The sequence below is a fragment of the Canis lupus genome, chromosome X (genome assembly GCF_011100685.1).
Source record: "Canis lupus familiaris isolate Mischka breed German Shepherd chromosome X, alternate assembly UU_Cfam_GSD_1.0, whole genome shotgun sequence".
Lineage (NCBI taxonomy): Eukaryota > Metazoa > Chordata > Mammalia > Carnivora > Canidae > Canis > Canis lupus.
In genome coordinates, this window is record NC_049260.1 from 31,200,444 (window position 1) to 31,223,696 (window position 23,253).

The 23,253-nt window shown below is 35.8% G+C and overlaps 1 protein-coding gene across 5 annotated transcripts in view; it reads left to right on the forward strand.

Moving 5' to 3' along the window:
• CFAP47 (cilia and flagella associated protein 47) overlaps positions 1-23,253 on the forward strand; it is a 504,616-nt gene that overhangs the window by 120,297 nt on the left and 361,066 nt on the right. For all 5 annotated transcript variants that reach the window (XR_005386243.1, XR_005386242.1, XM_038587158.1 and 2 more), the window contains exons 25-26: positions 1,773-1,968; positions 10,507-10,716. Coding sequence is in view for 3 of the 5 variants with exons in the window: in XM_038587158.1 (XP_038443086.1) it covers positions 1,773-1,968; positions 10,507-10,716 (406 nt within the window). In the remaining 2 variants the exon portion in view is untranslated. The remainder of the gene's footprint in view (positions 1-1,772; positions 1,969-10,506; positions 10,717-23,253) is intronic.

The following is a 23,253-nucleotide window of genomic DNA, read 5'->3' on the forward strand; positions in this document are numbered from 1 at the left end:
CTATGAAAATATAATAAAGAACATTACACACTCTCCCCATTCTGAAGTTTATTTTCTAAAAGTAATTACTTTTTCATTATGTATTTCTTCTCAGTTTCTACTATGCCTGATCCTGAAAGAAATTACAGTAAAGCCAATCCAGCTAAAGCCACCATCTGTATTTCTGTATAGAGCTTCTCCTTTATGTCTGTGTCAACATTTTTATCCAGATGAAATGAAATACACAATCTAGAAGGAAATAAGAGACATTTCAATTTGACTTTTCCTTTAGTATGAGGCTAAGCCTAAGCAGTCAAATCTATGAGTTGCCTTCTTAGGATTTCACCCTCACTCTTAAGAAAATTAAACATGCCTCTAACACATTTATATAACTTACATCTCAGATGAGAGAGAAGGCCCGCCTGAGTTTAGAAAAATGTGTTACTGAATATCCAGTAGTTTTAGGTTACACAGGGAACCCACTTTTTCTATGACCTCAGAAACATTTAACAGGTATGAAACCCAGAAATAATCTCAAAACAACCCATTTGAAATTCGGAATTCAGTAAGTCTTAATTAAAACCTTGCTTAACTCTGGAAGTAATGAAATTGATTTTCTTTCTCCCCAAAATAATTTTTACAATATCAGATTTGTTAAAAGAAACCACCATTTCTCTATAGATTTACAATGCTTTAAATACATAAATTCTATTATAATTCATTCTCCAGCTCAAGGTATAGATATAGTTTCTCATGTTTTCACATAGTCTTTCCTGTGCTCATCTGTCATTATTAGTAGGAAGTCACTAATTCACTTCCCTCTCCAGCCATATCTTATTTTCCAAGGTTCTCAGACTATATGAACAAGTAAAAGACTGATTTGACCAAGTGAAGGCACCCAGTACAAAGAGATCTAGTGGGTATGATCAGTTCAATGATTCCATTTTTTGTGTGTATGGTTCACAGTGTGTCACCTTTGGACATGCATCATCTGGAACACTCATCATTTGCTCTGGTAATACTCTTGATGGCCCTGATCTATGCCAGGCCATTTCAGTGTTCTGTTTTTGAATTCTAAGATAATACCTTGAATTCATGCTCACCAGATCACTTTTTTCTCTCTCTGAGACACTGTGTTAGGGCATTTGGGTCTAAAAGGGAATTAGCAGCTTGCTGAGATGGATCCTGTTGTCTGGGACTAGCCTGCAGCCTCAGATGCTGAGCTCTTTTCTCCAACACAAAATGCCTCCTCATAGTGACTTGCCATATGGGAATTTCCTATCTTTTCCTACAAAGTGAAATTGGCCAGTCAACCCTGGCAGCTTTCCATAAACTTAGAAATCTGGGAGGAACAATATTCCTTTCTTTGCAGCATACCCATTTCTCAATACTGGTCCCCTTTGACCTTTATAGCAACTATCTGACCTCATCTTCATACTGCAAATGCTAAAGGGATGGGCAACTCCTGTTAAGGCACGGAAAACAAACCCAAAAAGAAGTCCCGTTGCACTGTTTCCTTCAGGTATAGGTATTTTCCAATAATAATGATAATCTGCTTTAAGGAGACCTGCTCTATTTCTAGACATAGTGCACTTCAGAATACTTTTGAGTCAATGACCTTTCATTACATGTTTCAAGTTCCTTGGCAGGGTAATTCCAGTTTCTGGGTAATCTTTTTCCCATTGAGCTATAACCTCATAGTACATTTTAATATTCTATAAGGTTTAAACTATATAAATTTTTTTATGTATATGAACAAATCTAAGATACTTTTAAAAATTGTTCTTCATTAGATCATCCTAGAAAATACACAGCTGATATTCCCATTCGTCTAAATGATAATCCGGTTTGCTATCAAATGCTATGCTTGGTTGGAGAGGTGAAGTCACCCAAGTTATTATTTGACCCTCCATTCATATTTTTCACTCCCGTTCCTCTGGATATTACAACTGTGATGGATATCAAAATTTTACCTCAAAACTATTTCAGGTAAATGCTTAATGTGAATCAACCACATTTTCATAATGTGCTTTTTTTGTTTGTGTCTGTGTTATGTGAGTCATGAGCAATGTCTGACTTGTTTCTACAGTTATAATGAAGCATTAAAATATTTAGCTTCATTTAACTTAAAAAATTTAAAAAGCCCACTTAATTAGTTCATAATCTGTCATTTGATTTTCTTGTAAAAATGTTTGATATGAAAAAAAGTGTTTGATACGTTTCTCTTCATGGTCTGGGAAGCAACCTATCTATTGCTATGTGACAATTACCACAAACTTAGTGCCTTAAAACATGAATTTATTATCTCACAGTTTCTTTGCGTTAGGAGTCCAGCTTAGTTTAGCTACATCCACTGCTTATAATCTCAGTAGGCAGAAATCAAGGTGCAAACTATAGCAGCTGTCTTATCTGAGGCTCAGTCCTCCTCCAAGCTTTCTGGTTGTAGGCAGAATTGATCCATTTCATTGTAGAACTAAGATATCATTTTCTTGCTGGCTGTTGGCTGGGACCTACTCTCAGCAATTAGAGGTTACCCTCAAATCCCAGCCATGTGGTTCCTCCCCCAATCATGGTACTTTACTCACTGAAAGTCAGAAGTAGACCATCTCTCTGACTTCTCAGTCCCTGACTTCCCAACCTTCTTTTAAGATCTCACCTAATTAGTTCTGATCCACCCATGATAATCTCCCTTTTGCTTTATTTGAATTCATTTAACTAGGGATGTCAATTACATATGGAAAGTCCCTTTACCACTGCTGTATAACACAACTTAATCATCAAAGTGATACTGTATTTACAGATTCTGGCACCCAAGGGTGGGAATTATGTAGAGTTTGTATGTACACTAAGAGACAGGACTCTTGGCAGGCATCTCAAAATTCTGCCTATCACATGTACATACTATAGCAGAGTGCGATCTGTTTTCATTTTTTTTTAATTTGTCAGCAACCCAAACCCTAATACTGTATTGCCCTAGATACATTTTGTACCCTTGCTCTACACAACAAGTGGATTCTGTTTTTTATGTTTTTTATGTTTTTTAAATTGATTAATTAATTAATTGCTGGCTTCGGAAAATGCGAGAGGTCTCCAAAGGGCTCCAATCAAACCAAACCAAACTAATACATACTTATAAGCTGAAACCAGAGTAGAAGTGGTGAGCTGTAATAATCTGCCAAATGCAGGCTTATTCTTAAAACTTGAGACAACTTCTTCAAGGTAGGAAAACAATCTCAAATTCCTGGGTTAATCCAGGAACACTGGAAGAGACTAAAATAGGTCACATGAGTAAATCCTTCTACCTTTCAGTGGAAGCCAGCAAATCTTCCCTAGATCAGTCGTTCTTAAATGTTGGTGTCTATTAGCATCTCCTGAGACACTTTTTAAAACAGAGATTTTTGCTTCCCATCCCCAGAACTTATGACTTAGGAAGCCTGGAATGGTATGTAACAATTTGTATTTTTAGTAAGTTTTCAAATGAAACTGATGCTGCTGATACATGGACCACACTTTGTGAACCGCTGTTCTACATGAAGGCACCCTCAGTTTTGGCTCATATTTCAGTTTCCATAATTGCTATCAACCAGACATGAGTGCATTAGCCAGTATCGCAAAACTTACAGGAAGGGAAGATGCCATCATTTAGAGTCAGCACAACCAACCATCTTGAAACTTAGACTCTTTAGCCATTCAGGTATTGGAATTATCAGACACAGAATATAGATAAATTTTATAAAGAGATAGCATTACAAAAATTAGTAATTAACATGGAATTATACTATATAGACTTAAAAATGAACCAAATATAACTTTTAGGAATTTCATTTTATTTCATTATTATTTTTAAAGATTTTATTTATTTACTCATGAGAGACACAAAGAGAGGCAGAGACATAGGCAGAGGGAGAAGCAGGCTCCCTGTGGGGAGCCCAATGCGGGACTCAATCCCAGGATGCCAGGATCATGAGCTGAGCCAAAAGCAGTTGCTCAACCACTGAGCTACCCGGGTGCCCCCACTTTTAGGAATTTCAAAACAAAGTGTGTAGGGTAAATTTTTAAGGGCATCCACTAAATCTAAGATTGTATATACCTATACAAACAGTATAGAAATCAACAAAATCTTAAATGTAATTAAGTTTCTCTTATTAAAGAGAAAGTTAAAGTAATTTTAAAAATCCAACTATCTATTTAAAAGGTATATGTGAAACATAAGGACAACAAAGATTAAAGTAAAGCAGAATTTCTCAACTTCAGGAACTGTTGACATTTTGAGGAAGATGCTTCCCCCCCCCCCCCCCCCACTGGAGACTGGAGGCTATTTTGTATATAGTAGGATATTTAGCAGCCTCCTTGGTCTTTAACCAGTGGCATCCTTCTATAGTTATGATAGAAAAAAATTGTCTCCACACATTGCTACATGTCCCCTGGGATGCATAACCACTCCCAGTTAAGAATCAACAAACCAAAATCTTAGGAAAAGGTATAACAGAATCACCATAAGAAAGCTGGATAGCAGTATTAATTTTACATGTGATAACCTTATTTAAGAGGTAAAGATAAAGTTTTAATATTAAAAATGCATTAATTATAAAAGATGCAGCTCACTTGGAATTCTAAAATTGCATGCACAACTAAAATACTCTTAAAATATATAAACCCCAGATTAAAATAATAGGGAGAGGGCAGCCCGGGTGGCTCAGCGGTTTAGTGCCGCCTTTAGCCCAGGGCGATCCGGAGACCCCGCATCGAGTCGCACGCACATCAGGCTCCCTGCATGGAGCCTGCTTCTCCCTCTGCCTGTGTCTCTGCCTCTTTCTGTCTCTGTCTCTCATGAATAAATAAATAAAATCTTAAAAAAATAATAGGGAGAAAGTGTCTAGTCCTTCATCACTGTAGGGTGTTTTAACACATATCTCAATCATTGGTGAGTCCAAAAGACAAAAACACTTGCATAGATAAAGAAAATTTGAAAAGGTATTTTAAAAGCCTCATTAATTTAATACTAACATTATTAAAAATACTAAAAGTAGTATTAAAACTAATACTATAAAATACTGCATCCTACAGTTAGAGAATACACATTTTTCACAATCATATAGAAGATATTAAAAAAAAACAAAGTACATCATTCTATAGTTCAATTTAACAGTTAAAAAAAAGATTTATTTGTTTTAGAGAGAGAGAGAGAGAGAGACAGTGAGAGCATGAGCTCTCATGAGGAAGGAAGGGACAGAGGGAAAGGGAAAGAGAGAATCCCAAGCAGACCCCACTGAGTGCAGAGCCTGACTCTGGGCTCAATCTCACAATCCTGAGATCATGAGCTGAACCAAAACTAAGAGTCAAATGCTTAACCAACTGTGCCACCCAAGCACCCTTTCAAATTTAATACATTTTAGAGAGTTAACATTATATACACTGTAGTTTCTGATAATAATCATAATGTTGAAATCATTAAAGAAAAATTAACAGGTTTGTCCTAGATTTGGAACTATTTTTTTTAAAAAAAATCTTGTTTTTTTAAAAAATTTATTTTAGAGAGAAAGTGAGCATATGTGAGCAGGAGGAGGGGCAGAGAGAGGGAGAGGGAAAAATCTCATGAGGGGCTTGATCTCATGACTCTGAGATCATGACCTGAGCCAAAATTAAGACTTGGATGCTCAATTCAATTGAGCCATCCAGGGGCCCCTAAAAATATCTTCTGCAGAGAGTCAAAGAAGATATATTGAATTCTGAAATAAATAGTAATTAAAATATCATGTATCAAAACATGAAAACAACATTCACTGATATAAACAGTGTTTGAGTATTAAAGTTGAAGACTAAACTTGAAATATGTACTGTCACATCTATTGCTTTCTTTAGACAATTAGACTTGCATCTGTGTTAACTGCATCTGTTATATTCCAATGGTTAAGCAATAAACAAATACATACACTTAAGGAATGCAGCAAAAATGATACTTAGATGGAAATGTGTGATCTTAAATGCTGATAGTAGATTAAAAAATGATTAAAAGCATGATGATTCAAGCATTCAACTTAATAAATAAGAATAATAGATTAAACCTAAGGAATACAGAATGTAAAATGAAAAAGAGTAGAAATTATAGGAATAGAAAGCAAATATATAGAAGATAGGCTCAGTGAGCCCACAAGTTGATTCTTTGAAAATACAATGGATACTGATACAGTGACACTCATGAGGAACAAAAAAGAGAAAAGGTACAACTAAATAATATTAAGAATAATGGAGCATATTACATCTCCAATGGAGAAAAATGAGATAATTAAAACACTATGAAGAAATTTTTTCCAACAGATTTGAAAACTTAAATGAAATGAGAAGTTTGTAGAAAAAAATAGAATTTACTAAAACCATACTGGGAATATATAGATAGTCTTTGAATATTGATTCAAAGATTTAAAATCTTAAAAGGAAAATACCATCTTCTGATGTTTTTACAGGCAAGTTTTACTAAACTTGCAAGAAACTAGTATCTCAAACTTTATAGAAATTCTTCCAGACAGTAGAAAAAGAGACAATGTGCTCTAATTTGTTTTATGAAATCAAAAATTTTTATTATAAAATCAAACAATGACAGTATGAGAAAGATAAATTATAGGCCAGTCTCTCTTATGACTATAGATGTAATGATCCTTAATTAAATTGTATATACATATTAATGTAATACATATTAATTATATAATATAAATATATTAATAAATCATGACCAACTTGGTTGTATCCCAGGATTTTAAGATTTGCCTAATGTTAGAAAATCTAAAATACCTTTGTGTTTCATCTCCCACATTTACAAATTAAAGAGAATAATGATATGATCATTTCCATAGAAGCAGTAGAAAAGCATTTGATAAAATTCCAAAACCAATCATGATAAAACTCTTAAACAGGAATAAATGAGATACCCTTTAAATTGTTAAAATTTTCTATCATGAATCTAAAAAAGACATTATCATGGATACTGGAACATAAATTAATTCCCTTTAAATAAAAAAGAAAAGGCAAGGATGCCTATTATCACTGCCTTTCTAAAACATTTTCCTGAAAAACGGTCCATACATGAAGTTAAGAAAAATAAAATAAGTAAGGATAGGAAAATAAACACTGTCATCTGTAGATTACAGATGACTTTTATATAGGAAATTAAAAGAATCTGGTAAATTTTTTAAGCTATGAAGGTCATTTATCAAAATAGGCAAATATAAGTTCACTATTTAAAATACATAGCATTGAGGTGCCTGGGTGACTGTCTGTTAAACGGCCTACTCTTGATCTTAGCTCAAGTCTTCATCTCAGTTCCAGCCTCATGTTGGGCTCTGCACTCAATGCAGAGTCTGCTGAGGACTTACTTTCCCTCTGCTCCCCTTCCACTCTCCCTCTCTTTCTCCCTCTCTCTCTCTGTCTCTTTCAAATAAATAAATAAATCTTTGAGAAAGAAAAAAAAAGAAAAAGAATAGCCAAGTCATTCTTGAAGAAGAGTAAGATAAGAAGGGCTTGCCTTACCAAATATCAAAACTAAACCAATATGGTAGTGGTATAGTGGTAGATAAAATGACCAAAGGAATAGAATAAAGAGACAACCCATATATGAATGGATAGTGAATATTTGACAAAAAAATATATGAATGGATAGTGAATATTTGACAAAAAATGGTGTTGTAGATCTTTGGAGAAGACAGGTTACTAGCCAATAAATGGCACTGGAACAATTGATTATCTGTGGGGAATATTTCAAACTGGATTCCTGTCTCATAATACACAAAGATCCATTACAAATGGCTTAAAGTTTTAAATGTGAAAGGAAAATTTTTTTAAAAATATTTTGGGAAACAATTTTAACGTCTGTGGGTAGAGAATTTCTTAAGACTTAAAATCATGCTAACAAGAAAATAAATGATAAAAATTAGAAAAATATCAAATCACTCAACAGAAACGTTGACAAAGAACTTGGATAAGTACTTCACAGAATAGGATTCATAAGTGAATAATGAACATTTGAAAACATGTAATTGACCTTTTTGTAAATTTGGAAATGAAAATTAGAGACTACAATAAGATAAGCATTTTGCCTGTTATAGGCAGGTAAACGTTAAGAAGTCAGGTCCTAGTTACAATGTCAATGAGTTAGGACCACATTGAATAATAAAATGCAAAGTGTAATATTTGTATATCTCACAGCCCAGTAATTCCGCTTCGCAGGATATGCAAGAAAAACCCTTGCATGTGTGTACTATAAGATATGTTTGAAATTATTTCATAGTACCATTATTCAGAACAGCAAAACCTGGGAACTGCACAAATATTCTATGACGATGAAAGGATAATAATTTGTGATATGTGTACACAAATATAGCTGTGATGTAGATGAACTAATGAGACAACTCTGTTAGAAATCTTAGAAACAAAGTAATGAGATAAAATTTATTTTGAAAATAAAGCAAGACTATGTATATTGATATCCTTATATAAAACAAAAAAGAAAAGCCAAACAAATTTTTTTATTTAGAAATATACACATATCTATAAAGAAATATATATAAAGAGTGGCTAGTTGACATGTTAAAATTATACAATTTGGGCAGCCCCGGTGGCGCAGCGGTTAAGCGCCGCCTGCAGCCCAGGGCGTGATCCTGGAGACCTGGGATCGAGTCCCACGTCAGGCTCCCTGCATGGAGCCTGCTTCTCCCTCTAACTGTGTCTCTGCCTCTCTCTCTCTAGCTGTGTCTCTATGAATAAATAAATAAAATCTTTTTAAAAAATTCTAAAATTATACAATTTGTGAGGATTTGTGCACCATTGTGAATTGCCTGTACGCATTATTTTCACAAACTTCCAGATCTTGTAGCTACCTCAGAGCCTCTCTATCTCTAGTTCAATCTCTTATTTTACAGTTCAGCATTTTGAGATCCAGATAAAAGAGTTCCATATGTGTTGTGATGGTTGAAAATAAATGGGTATTATTCAAGCTGTAGAGCCCAGAGCAACCTTTAGTTTCTAACCTTTGGCCTGCAAGATACAATGAGTGCTTACTTACACCATATAGCTTTCTCTGAATACCATTTGGTGACAAGAGTGTAGGTGTTCAACATTAACTGGACAACTTTGGGATTCCTGGTTCTTTTAAGACCCTTTCTTTTAACTAGACATTAGTCTCTGTAGGTTAAACAGAAAATATAAGTGGCTTGAATTATATTGTGCTAAAGTTTTTTTTTAATCAAGAAACATAGTCTAATATATGGATTAATGTTTTACTCTTTCAACTTTTGAATTAATGTATCAAGGTATCAACTTAAAGATGATCTCAAGTCAAAAGTTGAATTTTGAAAAATACAGTATAATGAAATGAACATGTAACAGGGACTGTAGACATGATATAACATGGTCTCCTATTGTATGTACAATAAGATCGTCAGCATTAATGACTTATCCAATGACACTTACCTAATTAATGACAGAATTGGATTCAAACCTAATTTATAAATTATCTTTTTAATTTTTTATGCAATGAACCATATAAGTTAAAGTAATTCAAGTTGAGATCCTCTTTACTTTCTTTAGTGAATTAGCTGAATGATCTTCATTCTAATTAACATACTAGGGAAATATGATTCCCATTTGATAACACTTCTTATTTGCTATAAGAACCTACATATATAATACAATTTTAAAGTACTATGGCTAAATATTTACTGACCACTAAAAGTTATCAAGTGTTAGATTTAAAAGTGAATACTAAGTACCGTGTTATTAGAAATCATAAACATTTTAGATTGGTTAAATAAACTATAGGTATGTAATGAAATACGTGAACATTAAGTGTAATTTTTTAGTAGTAATGATTAGAAACTCTTCACGATATGTATACAAGTGCTTAATAGTATCCATGGTAAAAATTTTTTGTGTGTATATGCATCTGTTAGTGTCATATTTAGTTTATATGCATTAAAGCTTTAGCTATCAATTGGAAAGTTTTGGTAATTTTTTATAAGGATACGTTTAAGGACCGTACTATTTATAATATGGCTATCCATAAAAACATGTATTTAATCAGGGATTTTAATATCTTATTTTTATTTTTTAATTTAATTTTTTTAAAGATTTTATTTATCCGTTAGAGACACAGAGAAATAGGCAGAGACACAGGCAGAGGGAGAAGAAGGCTCCCTGCAGGGAGCCCCAATGTAGAACTCAATCCTAGGATTCTGGGATCATGCCCTGAGCCAAAGGCAGATGCTCAACCACTAAGCCACCCAGGCATCCCTAATCTCCTTTTTTAATTCACAGAAGACAGAAGGAACTTTGGATTATCTTATGTGGTCAAATTAATAATTATCAATCTTATATTGTGAACAGAAAATAATAGATGATGTAAAAATATATTTAATAATTGAGCACATTATTGTAAATATCTAAGTTTTTCTAATGATTCAAAAATCAGAGGAAGACATATTTAAATCTGATTACTTGCATGTATTTTGAACCTTTTTTGTTTTTAATTTTAAACAGAGATTCAAAGATAAATGTCCAGATTCCCACAGCAAGACTTCTTGATGATGAAGAGGCTCACCCTCTTGGTGTGACGTTTCCAAAAGGCATAGTCATCAAAGGCTCTCCCAGTGGAATAAATGCAGAGCTCAGTTGCCACCTCAGCTTCAGATCATCTAAACCTGTGTCATTTCTCACCAATATTCTTTTCTGTGATAACAGAGATAACTGGTAAGATATTCTTTGTATCTGATAGCAGAGAATAATAAGTTTATGTTTTACACTATTGTAGAATGTTAAAAGGAAAGACATCTATAATAATGACTTTGGACATAAAGATCTATTTTAAAGTTCCAAATGTAGCATTGCTCCCATGAGCAATAGCTTGATAGTGGTTACCAGTGTATTCTGCAGCTAGGCTGTGTGGGTTTGAATCCTGACTCTGCTAACTGTGGTGAAGTGATTTAACCTTCAGAGAGCCTCTCCGTTTTCTCGTCCATAAAAATGGGGTAATAGCAGAACCTATCTCCTCTGGAATCATGAGAAATTCCCTGAGTTAGTAGTTATTGAGTAATTGGACAGGAACTGGCACAAAGGAAATGCTAAATGAGTAGTAAATGAAAATGAGAAATATCAACATAACAATTTTCTGAACGATATGATCTTGCTACATATTGCTTTAGCAGACTCAGGGAAATTCAGATACACCTTGGTGAAAACGTGTTTCTGGATTTCTTACCTTGTAGGGCCAGAAATTCTACTTTTACGTTACACCCTGGGATGATTTGATTCACCAAGTTATAGGAGGCTATTGGGTAGAGCAGTATAGTTTGTTAAAAATGTTTAGAGTAAGAAGTAGCCTTGGAGGGAATTGTACACTAAAGATTTAGTGTCAGTATATGTACTCAGTGTGATCATTGATTAACTTGTAGCGGAGTTATTGCTGTTTGGTATATTCATAGTCAAAGGATTGATTTCTGTGTTAGGAATTGAAAGGGAGAGAGACAGATGGTATTGGGATTTTGGATCCAGAGCAAAGTGTGGCCGTATCCAGGACACAGTTCATAGAGTTCTGAACTCCACCTTCCATGTCTCTTGCATATGTTGATGGATAAAATCATCTAAGTCACACTACTCAGATTCCTGTTTTTCTATTTTGATGCTAACAGTTTGTCTTTTGTTGATATTTAAAAACAAATTTTAGTGGTTTTGCTTTAGGCTCCTATCAAGCACTGAAGTCTGTGCTTCTGTCCTGGGAGACCTTCTTTCTTTTTGTACATTACCGACCTTGTTTGTAAAAGATTACTTCACTCCAGTCCACAAGTTCACAGTTTGCCCAAAGCACTATGTAAAGTAGACCTGTGAACTCACAAATAAAAATAATGAATAATTTATCCGTGTCTTAAAGCTAACAAAGTTTCAGACCATATTAACAGGGCGAGGAACGACATAGTTTCACTAAATAGTGGGTGGACCAAGTTTCTGTGACAATGGTACAAGCGCCTCTAACAGGGGCATGGACAGACTCCATTGTGCCAGTGTGCTGACTTCTGGTCAGAAAATAGGACAGTAAGGAGTCCTGAAAACAGTCTCTAGAAGGGGGTGGGGGGTGCTATATTTGATAATGTTTTCTTTTCTTTTCTTGCCGTGTTTCCTCTTGGCCTTGAGACTTGTTTGCTCTTCCTGGATTTCCCCACACTTCTTACCTTACATTCCACTAAACTCCATTTCAACCTTCAGCAACTTTGGGGTAAAGTAGAGCTTTTAGAAGTAATTTAGAAATTTTCAAAATCATAGATGGGCTACAAAAGACTTTCCCATGCAACCAGATGAACAAGAATCATAAGCACTCTGTGGAACCTTAATGCTGGCAAATCCTTCTACTGCTGCATTCATTGTTAACTCCTTATCTAGTTTCCCATAGTGCATATGGCCAGTCTTCTGTCTCTTCTCAATTCCAAAGCTGTCTTTGCCTTTCTCTCTGTAGACTTTCTACCTTTGATCTCATTAAGATAAATGAGGTCTTCCACCAGAAATTCCTCAAGAGTTTCCTTCTCACCACAGAACTTCTCTCTGGAATAAATTCTATTCTTTTATTTATTTTCATCTATTCTATTTATTGTGGTAATTCAAGTGTGCCCTGCCCAATCTCTTGGGTAAGAAAAGATTAATTAGAAAGGGGCCCTTCCTTGATAGAGGTCAGTGTAGTAAAGGTAGACTTTAAATAAGTGTTTTTTATATACTCTTTGGTGCCAAGAGGTGAATACAAAAGACAGTACAATAGGAGCTACTAATAAATGTCTTGTGGCAGTGGTGAAATCAAGGATGGCTACCTAGGTTTCTGAGTAAAATCTCAAAGGACAAATTATACTTGCTGGTGTTTGTCCTAAATTGAAACTTTTTTTTTTTTTTTGCATCCAATTTGTCCATATTGGAACACATGGGTTCAATACAAAATAAAACACTCATTCCTTCGTACTTTGCTTTCTTTTACTCACATAAGACCATTTCATACTGTGGTTCCCTTTGTGGTCTAACATGAATGGGTTCTTATTTGCTTCCTTTTTTAGACTTTGTCACAGTTGGATTAGCTCAGCTGGTCCAAGAGCTATAAATTATAGCCACTATTATTCTTTCTAACAGACCTGCTGCCACTAATTATGGTCCCCTCCACACTCGTATACCTTCAGTTCAGAGGTTGCATACCCTACTTGCCTTTTCTCCAAATTCCCCCAAAAATTTGGGAACAGAGATTGTATATCTATGGGAAGAAAGGATGGCGATGTGGTCAAAGAGTATTATAAGTGTCTAAAAAAATGCACTAGGTATAGAAGCTGAAGCAGTATTGTATGTGGGGGGATATTTTTGGTGTTTTGGGTTTGATGGATATTGGCAAGGCAGAACTAAGAGATAAAGCTGAAAGAGCAGCAGGAGCAGATTGTGGGAGTCTTGCGAGCTCTGTTTTGGTACCAATGAGTAAGACATAGGAGAGCTAGGAGAGGTCATGTTCTAGAAATCAAAGCCTGGCTACATAAGGAAGCATGAGGTCAACAGCTATTAATTAACACAGCTCAGGTCCTGGCTCATAGGCTAGATATCATAGAATTCACACAACAGCCCTGGGAAGTGGATGTTTTTAGATTTTCATTTCTACTTTACATAAGATATATCTAAGGACCATAGCATGATAAAAGCTATTCAAGCTCACTCAGATGTTAAGTGGAAGTGCCAGGAATTTGAACCAAATTTCTGTTTCCAAAGATTATGCACCTAGTCACCTTGTTTGAACACTACTTAGATTGTATAGAGTCATACAAAAATCTTTATTATAGTTACACTTTTTTATATGCACTGTGATGTATTTTTTACAAACATAAAGAAATGGTGTAATTTCTTTCTTTCCTGTTGTTTTGCATCTCTCTCTCACACAAAAACACACATTAATGAAGATTTCGTGTTTGACATGTAGTAATGATAGTAATTAAAGTTTACTCAATAAGCACTGAGATATTCAGTTATTTTTATTGATACATTAATTTATTGATGAGGCAAAAACTCATAGTGTCCATGGTTATAGCATAAAGTAAATGTTTATACTTTCACCGAAAAAGTCTGGGTTACAACTATCATTAGTAAACTACAGAAGATGATTTTTACTTACAGTTAAGCTTATGGAGAGCCTGGATGACTCAGTAGGTAAAGCATGCAACTCTTGATCTTGGGCTTTTGAATTCAAGCCCAAAGTTGGGTATAGAAATTACTTAAAAATAAAGTCTTAAAAATAAGCTTATTATATATGAGTACTTATGAAATACACTATAACTTTTTCAGATATTTTAAAATTTATAGTGTTTATAAGTCTTTGAATAAATGTATAAAACTGAAATCCAGTATCAAAGTGACTGCTAAAATGCTCTTTTGAAACTATTTCACATCAATAAAATCTCAAAATGGAAAACATATATTCCTTGTAAAAATTAAAATATTTTCTTTTCCTACAAAATAATAAAAGAAGCATGTTTATTGAAACAAAATTCATTGTATTTTAGAAGTATATGTTTTATGAGTAATTTTTGCATCTGTTTATAAAATAGTTTAAATGGTATTATGAATGGTTTTTGAGGGAGTCAAGGAATGTGATAGTAACAGATTTTATTGCTGCTTTACGAATCAACTTCTATTCTAGGTTAACTTATTATCTTCCTTATATACTAATCAATTCAATCTTTTTCTTCTTGTTTCCTTACTTTTACTTTTGGCATATGAGGTCCCAATGCAGGGGTATATGGAGGGGAGAGGAAGAGAAAGAGGGAAGGAATAAATGTGTATGTGTATTTATGTGTGTATATTAGTTTTTATATTGCCTTTATGCACCAAGGAGTATAGTTTATAATTATATTAAGTACATTTATAGGTCTTAAATAAGTTATACTCTTTAGAATTAGGGAATGGATCAAGAAATATTCCCTGAATAGAATAACATGAATTCCCTTACATAGGTAAAGATTTATGGAAAGCATCCTAAGAAGTAATCTACCTTGAAGAAAAAGTGTTAACTGATTATTGATAAAAATTAGTGAATCTAAAATGTCTGCAGGTGGTCCCTAATCAACAAATCATCAATACAAAATAATTAAGGAGAAGATACATTTTGAAGTTTATAATAGGTACATAAATATCTCTGCTTTAGTTGAGTGATAAACATTCACGTTGGAGCTGGGAAATAAGAATGTTCAGGTGTGGGTGCCTGGGTGGCTCAGTTGGTTAAGCATCTGCCTTTGGCTGGGGTCATGATCCTGGGGTCCTGAGATTGAGTCCTGTATTGGGCTCCTTGCTCAGTGTGGAGCCCACTTCTCCCTCTCCCTCTGCTTGCAGCTCCCCCTGCTTGTTCTCTCTCTCTTTCTCTCTCTCTCTCTCTCTCTCAAATAGATAAATAAAATCTAAAAAAAAAAAAAAAAAAAGAATGTCCAGGTGTTCAATTCAGTGCAGCTCACAGTCAAGGGTAACCTTGAATAACCAAAGCAAGGTTCTGATTCAGTCACCCAAATACTTTTTTTTTTTTTTAGATTTCATTTATTTATTCATGAAAGACACAGAGAGAGAGGCAGAGACACAGGCAGAGGGAGAAGCAGGCTCCATGCAGGGAGCCTGATGTGGGACTCGATCCCAGGTCTCCAGGATCATGCCCTGGGCTGAAGGCAACGCTAAACCGCTGAGCCACCGGGCTGCCCCACCCAAATACTTTTAACACTATTATCAGTTAGCAATCTGACATTGTGAGTAACAATTGAGGCATTTATTCATTCATTCCATTATTCAACAGATATTTATTGAATGTTCTCCATGTACCAGACACCATTCTCAGCACTAGGGGTAACCTCCAAGATCACAACATGAGCCCTGCCCAGTAGAGCTTAGAGTCTAGCAGAGGGGAAAGAGACAATAAACAGTACACATAATAAGGTGTAAGTCTGGTATGTGATTATTGATGAAGGCTATAAGGACAAAGTAAAAGAGCAGGGTCAGGTCCTGGGGAGTACCAGAATGGAAATGACTAGGTCTCAGTAGAATATAGGATGATAAGGAGTGTTTCTCTTAAGAGGATAGGATCTGAGTGATGTGAAACAGACGGTCGAGTTAGAAAGATATCTGGGAATATTCTTTCAGACCAAGGGAATAGCTGATGCAAGGTCATCAGGGGATGCTTACAGAGAGGCCTGTGCAACCTAAATGAAATGAGCCAATGGAGGAATTTAGGAGAAAGGATTGGAGACATCACAGTAGCACTGTGGACCCAGTGGGGCCTTTGAGGTTATTGTAAGGATTTGGACTTTTACCTTGAATGATTTGAGAAGCCATTGCTTGATTCTGAACCAGTAAGAAAATGTAGTAGCCATGGCTTTTGTGTGATAATGAGGTCAGCCAGGGATTCCCCACCACAAAAATCTTGTGCTTCCAAAATTATCCCTTTTGTTCATGAAAAGGCTTCTTGGTTCTCAAGTAGATTTTTTCTCATTCATTCATTCATTCAATATTTACAAAGTGGCAATAATAAACCTGTTTTTTTTTTCTTTTTTTTTTTTTTTTTCTGACTCTGAGGTCAGAATGAACTCCTGGCCTCATGGAGCTTCCATTATAATAGAGGAGACAAAAACTGTTAAATAATATTATGTCACAAGTTATCAAGGAAATTATATGAGTTTAATGAGATAGAAAGTAAGGGATATCTCCATCTACCAGACAGATAAAGCATTTCTGAGGATGTGATATTTGAGCAGATGGTGATTATGAGGATTTAACAAGAAAATACATATAAAGTGCTTAGAACGGTCCCTGTGCTGGTATGTTGCAGTAACTGAGTAAATATTCTAGAATTGGCATTAGTTTTAAAATTAGTATTCTAGATTTCCAGAATGATCTCAGTGGCTACTATAGATATAGGGGCTTTCTTCTATTAAGAACAATTAGATACACCCTGGGGTAGGGGGAAGAAGGGACAGGGGCAGGACAGTTGTCATAGGGTTAAGGATTGCTCCGGAGAATCTCCCAATTATTTCTATTGTGTTTCAATATTGATGTTTATTTTTATGTTTGAAAATGTATCTGATCTGGGAATTCACACAGTGAACAAGTTGATTAAGAGTTGCCAGAATGGGGAATCCCTGGGTGGCTCAGCAGTTTAGCACCTGCCTTTGGCCCAGGGTGTGATCCTGGAGTCCTGGAATCAAGTCCCACATCAGGCTCCCTGCATGGAGCCTGCTTCTCCCTCTGCCTGTGTCTCTGCCTCTCTCTCTGTGTCTTTCATGAATAAATAAATAAATAAATAAAATCTTTAAAAAAAAAAAAAAAGAGTTGCCAGAATGTTGTAATCCCTTATTTTGCACAACAGATTGAGGAGAAGGGAACATTACATCCTGCAGGAGCTGGCTCCATGCGGGGAGCCTGACGTGGGTCTTAATCCCAGGTCTCCAGGATCAGGCCCTGGGCTGAAGGCGGTGCTAAACCGCTGAGCCACCGGGGCTGCTTGAATAGGAAGATTTTGATGTTGTTAGACAAATTGAACCACATGTTATGTTCTGAATAAGACGCTGATTAGAAATGTACAGGAAGAATAATAATGCCAAGCAGGTTGTTTGGTGCATGTGGTTAAACTAAAATCAAGGCTGCTGAGTAGCTAGCACACAGTGGTAGATTTTTGCCAGTGAAATAAGTGCCAAAGAAACATTTCTCTGCTGGTTGGTAACCAGCCACTGTCCTAGGTCCTTACACTGGTGCCTGGCTTGCCTCAAACACTCCTTTTGAGCCTTGAACCCACTCAAGACTTAGTATTTTTTTTTTTCAAGATTTATTGGTTTAAGAGAGAAAGAGAAAGAGAGAGCATGAGACTAAGCAGGGAGAGTAGCAGAGGGAGAGGGAGAAGCAGACTCTCAACTGAATAGGGAGCCCACCCACTGAGCAGGACGCCTGCCAGGGCTCAGTCCTAGGACCCTGAGATCATGACCTGAGCCGAAGGCAGTCACTTAACCAACTGAACCACCCAGGTGCCCCAAGACTTAGTGATTAAAGGCCTAATGCCTGTCATAGCCAGAGGTCAGAGGATTCTATACTATTTTCTTTTGGGTCAGTCTACATTATCAAGAGTGACTATTGGCTAGGAATGCTGGAAGCACTCCCGCGCTCCTGTGCTATTTGTGGCGAGTCCCCACAGACATTTCCTCTTTCACAGCCAGTGCTGGGGCTGGACCAAGACCTTTGCGATTGTTAACTATCATTGCAAGATGCGCCCCAGTAGCAACCATCAGGGAACTTTGAAAAAACAAGGCTTATTATGTGTTTTTAAGGGTAGAAGTCACGCTCAGGGCCACACAGGTTTCCAGTAGAAAGAGAGAGAGTGTACAAGCCTGGACTTGAGGGCAGGGCAGCTAGGATTTCAGGAGTTCACTCTTTATTAGTGAATTTAAAATATAAGAGCAGAGATTAAAGTGAGGGAAGGGAAAAGCAAGCAGTTAGATGGTCAGTTATCTAGGTCAACAGAGATATCTGGAAAGGGGAACTTCATGGGTGAGGTCGCTTGGCTTTTTATCTAGTTGTTTAGCTGACAGTGTGTTTATTTGAGATGGATGTCTTTGAAGTGGATGCCTCTGCAATCAAAAGCCTAATGTCAGGCACTTAACATTACAATCAGAAAAACTAATTGTCAGGTGCTTATACTACATATTCATATGCACCTCCTTTTAGATTGTAGAATTCATTGATATTCACAGATAAATATTTTAATATCACCCTTTTACAATTATGAAACATGATTTTGTATCCAAAAAACACAGTTAATATAGTTCTAATGACATCAGGAGAAGTGGTCCCACACATTTGAGATTGGCTGGTATTTAGAAGCTTCGGTGTCATTAGCAGCAAAGCTGCCACTGAAGTGTCTGCTCTGAGTTTCTTGGCACACAAACTTCTGGGTGGTGCCTCATTTAGTTGCTCACTCTAAAACAATATAAATTTGTAGTTTTCCTAATCATGAGCAAGATATGGTTTAGCAAAATTCTTGATCATTTCTGAAAAATAACTAGTCACAATCTTCTTTTGTTTGCAAGTTGCTGATTTTAAGGTACTGGGTTCTGTCTTCTGACATTAAAACAAGTAACATAAGGACTTGACATATGTAGGCAAATTAATACATGAATAGGAAGTTTAAATGATAAATTGTATTTTCTACCTTCTTCCTTTGATATGTGTTAGTTATTCATTCTAAATTTAGAGATAAAGCCCATGGTCTTAATTATAAATATGCTGAACATTTCACTAGTGGGGAAATGTATTTTAAAATGTGCAGATCTTTTGTATAAAACTGAGAATGTAGAGCTCTTAATTATATCTTTTTCTACATAGAATTGCATTTTATCAACCTTGTTATGGATTCAAAAACATTTTTGATGCATAATAAAACTTGTTATGCTTACTCTTATTAAAATAATAGGGCATCAACAATCACAAATTGAAATTTTATTATTTTTTAAGCATTCAATACAATAAAAAGGAAATGAATGATGAAAGATGATTCTAATTATTGTTTTACTCAGCACATAATTTAGTATTTGTATAGTATGCACTGGGCAATTTAGTTTCTGTTTCTAGTATTTCTTCATGTGCCTCTTCCAGACACCTTACTGTTTTTGATGGGGTGGGAAACTGCAGCACATAAAGGAGATTACCAGAGAATGAATGAGACCCAGAATCAAACACATAGAGCATTAATGCATTCAAGTTGGTAATGTGACCTTAGTAAATCTAGTGTAAATTAGTATCTGCTTTATATGTGACTTTCTGGGATATTCAGATATTTAAAATAAACCTCGAAATATATATTTAAATGGATATTTAAATATTTAAAATAAGTATATAAAGTGAGTCAAGAACCTTTCTAGATACTACCAGATAGCTAGAAGCAACTTTTGAGGTATTCAAAACTCCCCTTATGTATTAAGAAGAGCAGTTACTTAGGATATGTTCATCTTTAGGAGTCTCCATTCTTTACACAAACCTGATGCCCATTAACAATGAGCCATTTAGAATTTTAGCAACATGGCTGCTAAAATGTAGGCAATGGGAAATCCCAAGAATATTTCAATAACCACCTAATAGATCATAACTGAAGACAGTGTTGGAATACTGCCCTGAAACACTATCTGTCATGTTTTGGGGGGCTGGGTCATACATAACACTATGTATTTGTCCACCTTTCTTGGTGTTGTGTGTATAGAAAGAATATGCAGTGAGGGGTGAGTAGAGTTTATAAGGGGCTGTGCTTTGTTCTGATACAATCATCTGTTCCTTATTCCTTGACCTAGCCCTGTGGAAAGCTGTTTGCAATGGCACCTTCATTCTTTGAAGAGCATTATTTTCATGGTGGATCTGTTAAACTAGAGCATTGGACTGTAGCACAGTCTCAATTATAGATTGAGTTTAAAATGTTTAAAATAAAATGTTATTTTAAACATTTAAAATAAAATGTTTATTTGTATTTAACCAAAACATAGGATACCAATGTATTATAATAAACTATCAACAGAAAAATTCATAATTATGATTTGGTCATCATTCACTTATAGTAAACTGGTGGTGCTTAAAATTTATATAGAAATTTCAAAAGCCCAGAAACTTCCAACGTAATATTTGCTATGTCTTCTCAGATTACAAAAATCATGGTACTTTTAACACAGGTCGCAGCAAGGAAAGTTAACCATGGTCCTTTTTCCTTCTTTTTACCCCCATTCTCTTTGGAGCCAGTGACGGTTGGAGAGTCTCTGCCCTGCTTAGAGACTTTTCATTTTAGGGAGAATTCCAATGTCTTGTCCTTTGTCTCTCCCTTACTGGTTATAAGCACCTGCCTGATTGCTAGTCTTCACAAGGTCTTAGAAGTTGAATCCCCATGGAGTTGATTGCCACCTTGGGACCTATTAGTAGGGTCCTCTACATCTCTTCTTCCTCAGACCCTGTCTGGCTACTCAATCCTTCACCTATTTGGAAATATGAATAGATTAATCAAGAAAATACCTTAACAGGATTATAATATTTGATTGCTGTTATAATACTTGATTGCTTTATGCATAGAAAATCAGGCATTTAAATAACAAAAGGAAAGTATACTTATAACAATTCAAACAATACAAAGTTGAAAATACCATTAAGAGTTCGTTTCTCCACTTTTGATTCCACATACATGATCACATGTTGTATTAAAAATGTAGTATCTTGGGGCACCTGGGTTGAGCATCTGCCTTTGGCTTGGGTCATGATCCTGGGGTCCTGGGATCAAGTCCCACATCAGGCTCCTTACAGGAAGCCTGTTTCTCCCTCTGCCTGTGTCTCTGCCTTTTTCTCTGTGTCTCTCATGAATAAATAAATAAAATCTTTTAAAAAAATTGTAATGTGGTATCTTTTCATATATTAACTATTTTTTAAATATTTTATTTATTTATTCATGAGAGACACAGAGAGGCAGAGAGATATAGGTAGAGGGAGAAACAGGCTCGCTGAAGGGAGCCCCATGTGGGACTCCATCCCAGGACCACACCCCAAGCTGGAGGCAGACACTCAACCACTGAGCCACCCAGGTGCCCCTATATATTTAGTTATACAAATATATGCAGCCCTACGTGTGTATGTATGGATAAATATATGTACATTGATATAGACATAGATAAAGGTTGTTTTTAAGATAATATTCTGGCTAATTTGTCTGTGGGTTTTTTCCTGCATATGTCACACAACAGAATGAAGATGTAAGGTAGTCTGGGGCTTGTGGGCTTGCTCCATTATCTTTAATGTACAGCTTCTGAAGTCTGCTACTCTTATCTCTAGTCTAATAGAGTAGAATGCAGGGAGTTCAGGCCAAAAAATTTTAAGGAGATGAACTAGAACATGTACCCATCACTTTTGCCAATATGTCACTGACCCAAGCTTAGCCCTGTGGGCTTTGCCTAGGTCAAGTTTGTGTATCTGTATGACTGTGTGTCCTGTCGAGGTTTGGGAGAGGAATTCTGTTTCTATGAGCAAGAAGATAGATTTTGGGCAACAGCAGACTGCAACCCAAGTAGGACTAGGTTTTTCTCCTCTTCCGTACTTTAAGAATTTTATTAAATTTTACATTCCATAAATCCTTCTTGGTGTTCTAATTGTATTTCATATAGTCAAGCCTTTCAGGCAACTGCAAACTTGGCCTTCTTCACTGAAAGTGCTGCAAGACCTGAAAGGCCCTGACACTGATGCCCAGTTTCCACCAGCAAGCTTGGTAGTTGTCATTTCAGTAGGAACTGTGTGGAAGGTGACATGATTCTGCATCCTAGCCCCGACTTTCCAAAATTTTCCTTTTGGTGCAGAGATACGTTTATCCTTTTGTGTTCGTATTAAATCCTTGGATTTGCTTTTATTTTATTTTATTTTATTTCATTTTTTAAAGATTTATTTATTTATTTGAGAGAAAGCGCGTGTGTGCTGGGGTGGGGGAGGTGCAGAGGAGGAGAGAAAGAGAGAGAATGTGTAGCAGATTCACCACTGATCGCGGAGCTTGTCACAGACTCAATCCCAGGACCCTGACATCATGACCCGAGCCAATATCAACAGTGGGCCACTTAACCGACTGAGCCACCCAGGTGCCCCCTTGGATTTGTTTTTAAACATATCCTTACTTTTATGTTTGTCCGTTCTGCATTTAGATTCCTCCAAACAAGTGTATTGGTGTTGCTGACTTATTATTAAGAAGAGGTTTGTTCAGATACTTCATGGTATGGCGTATTGGGTTTTTCTCCATTGACTACTAAAAGTTGCTTCCTGCTGTCATTGCTGATTATAATCTTGATTTGGAGATAATGTGGGGAGCTGTTTGTGCTAACGTTCCCAATTTCTAAATGCCACCATCGATTTCACATTTACAAAGAAACTTCCAATCACTTCTAAATTTGTCCTTAGTGCAAATGATATTTCCATGGTGATAATTTTCAACTACCACAGCAGTATAAATTTGAGGGCATTTGGTTTACAAGTTGCTTTTTTTGAGTAATTGTTTGGAAAGGTTTTTTCTTCTTGAAACAACATAGATAAAAACTATGTGAAATAAATTTGCACATCTTAACAAATCATTGTAAAGTAAACACTCTTTTATCTACCACTCTGGTCCAGAAATAGAATATCACTGATGCCCCAAAGATCTCTTGTGTATTTCTTTCCCAACACAACCTGGGTTAATTTCTGTGGCCATTAGTT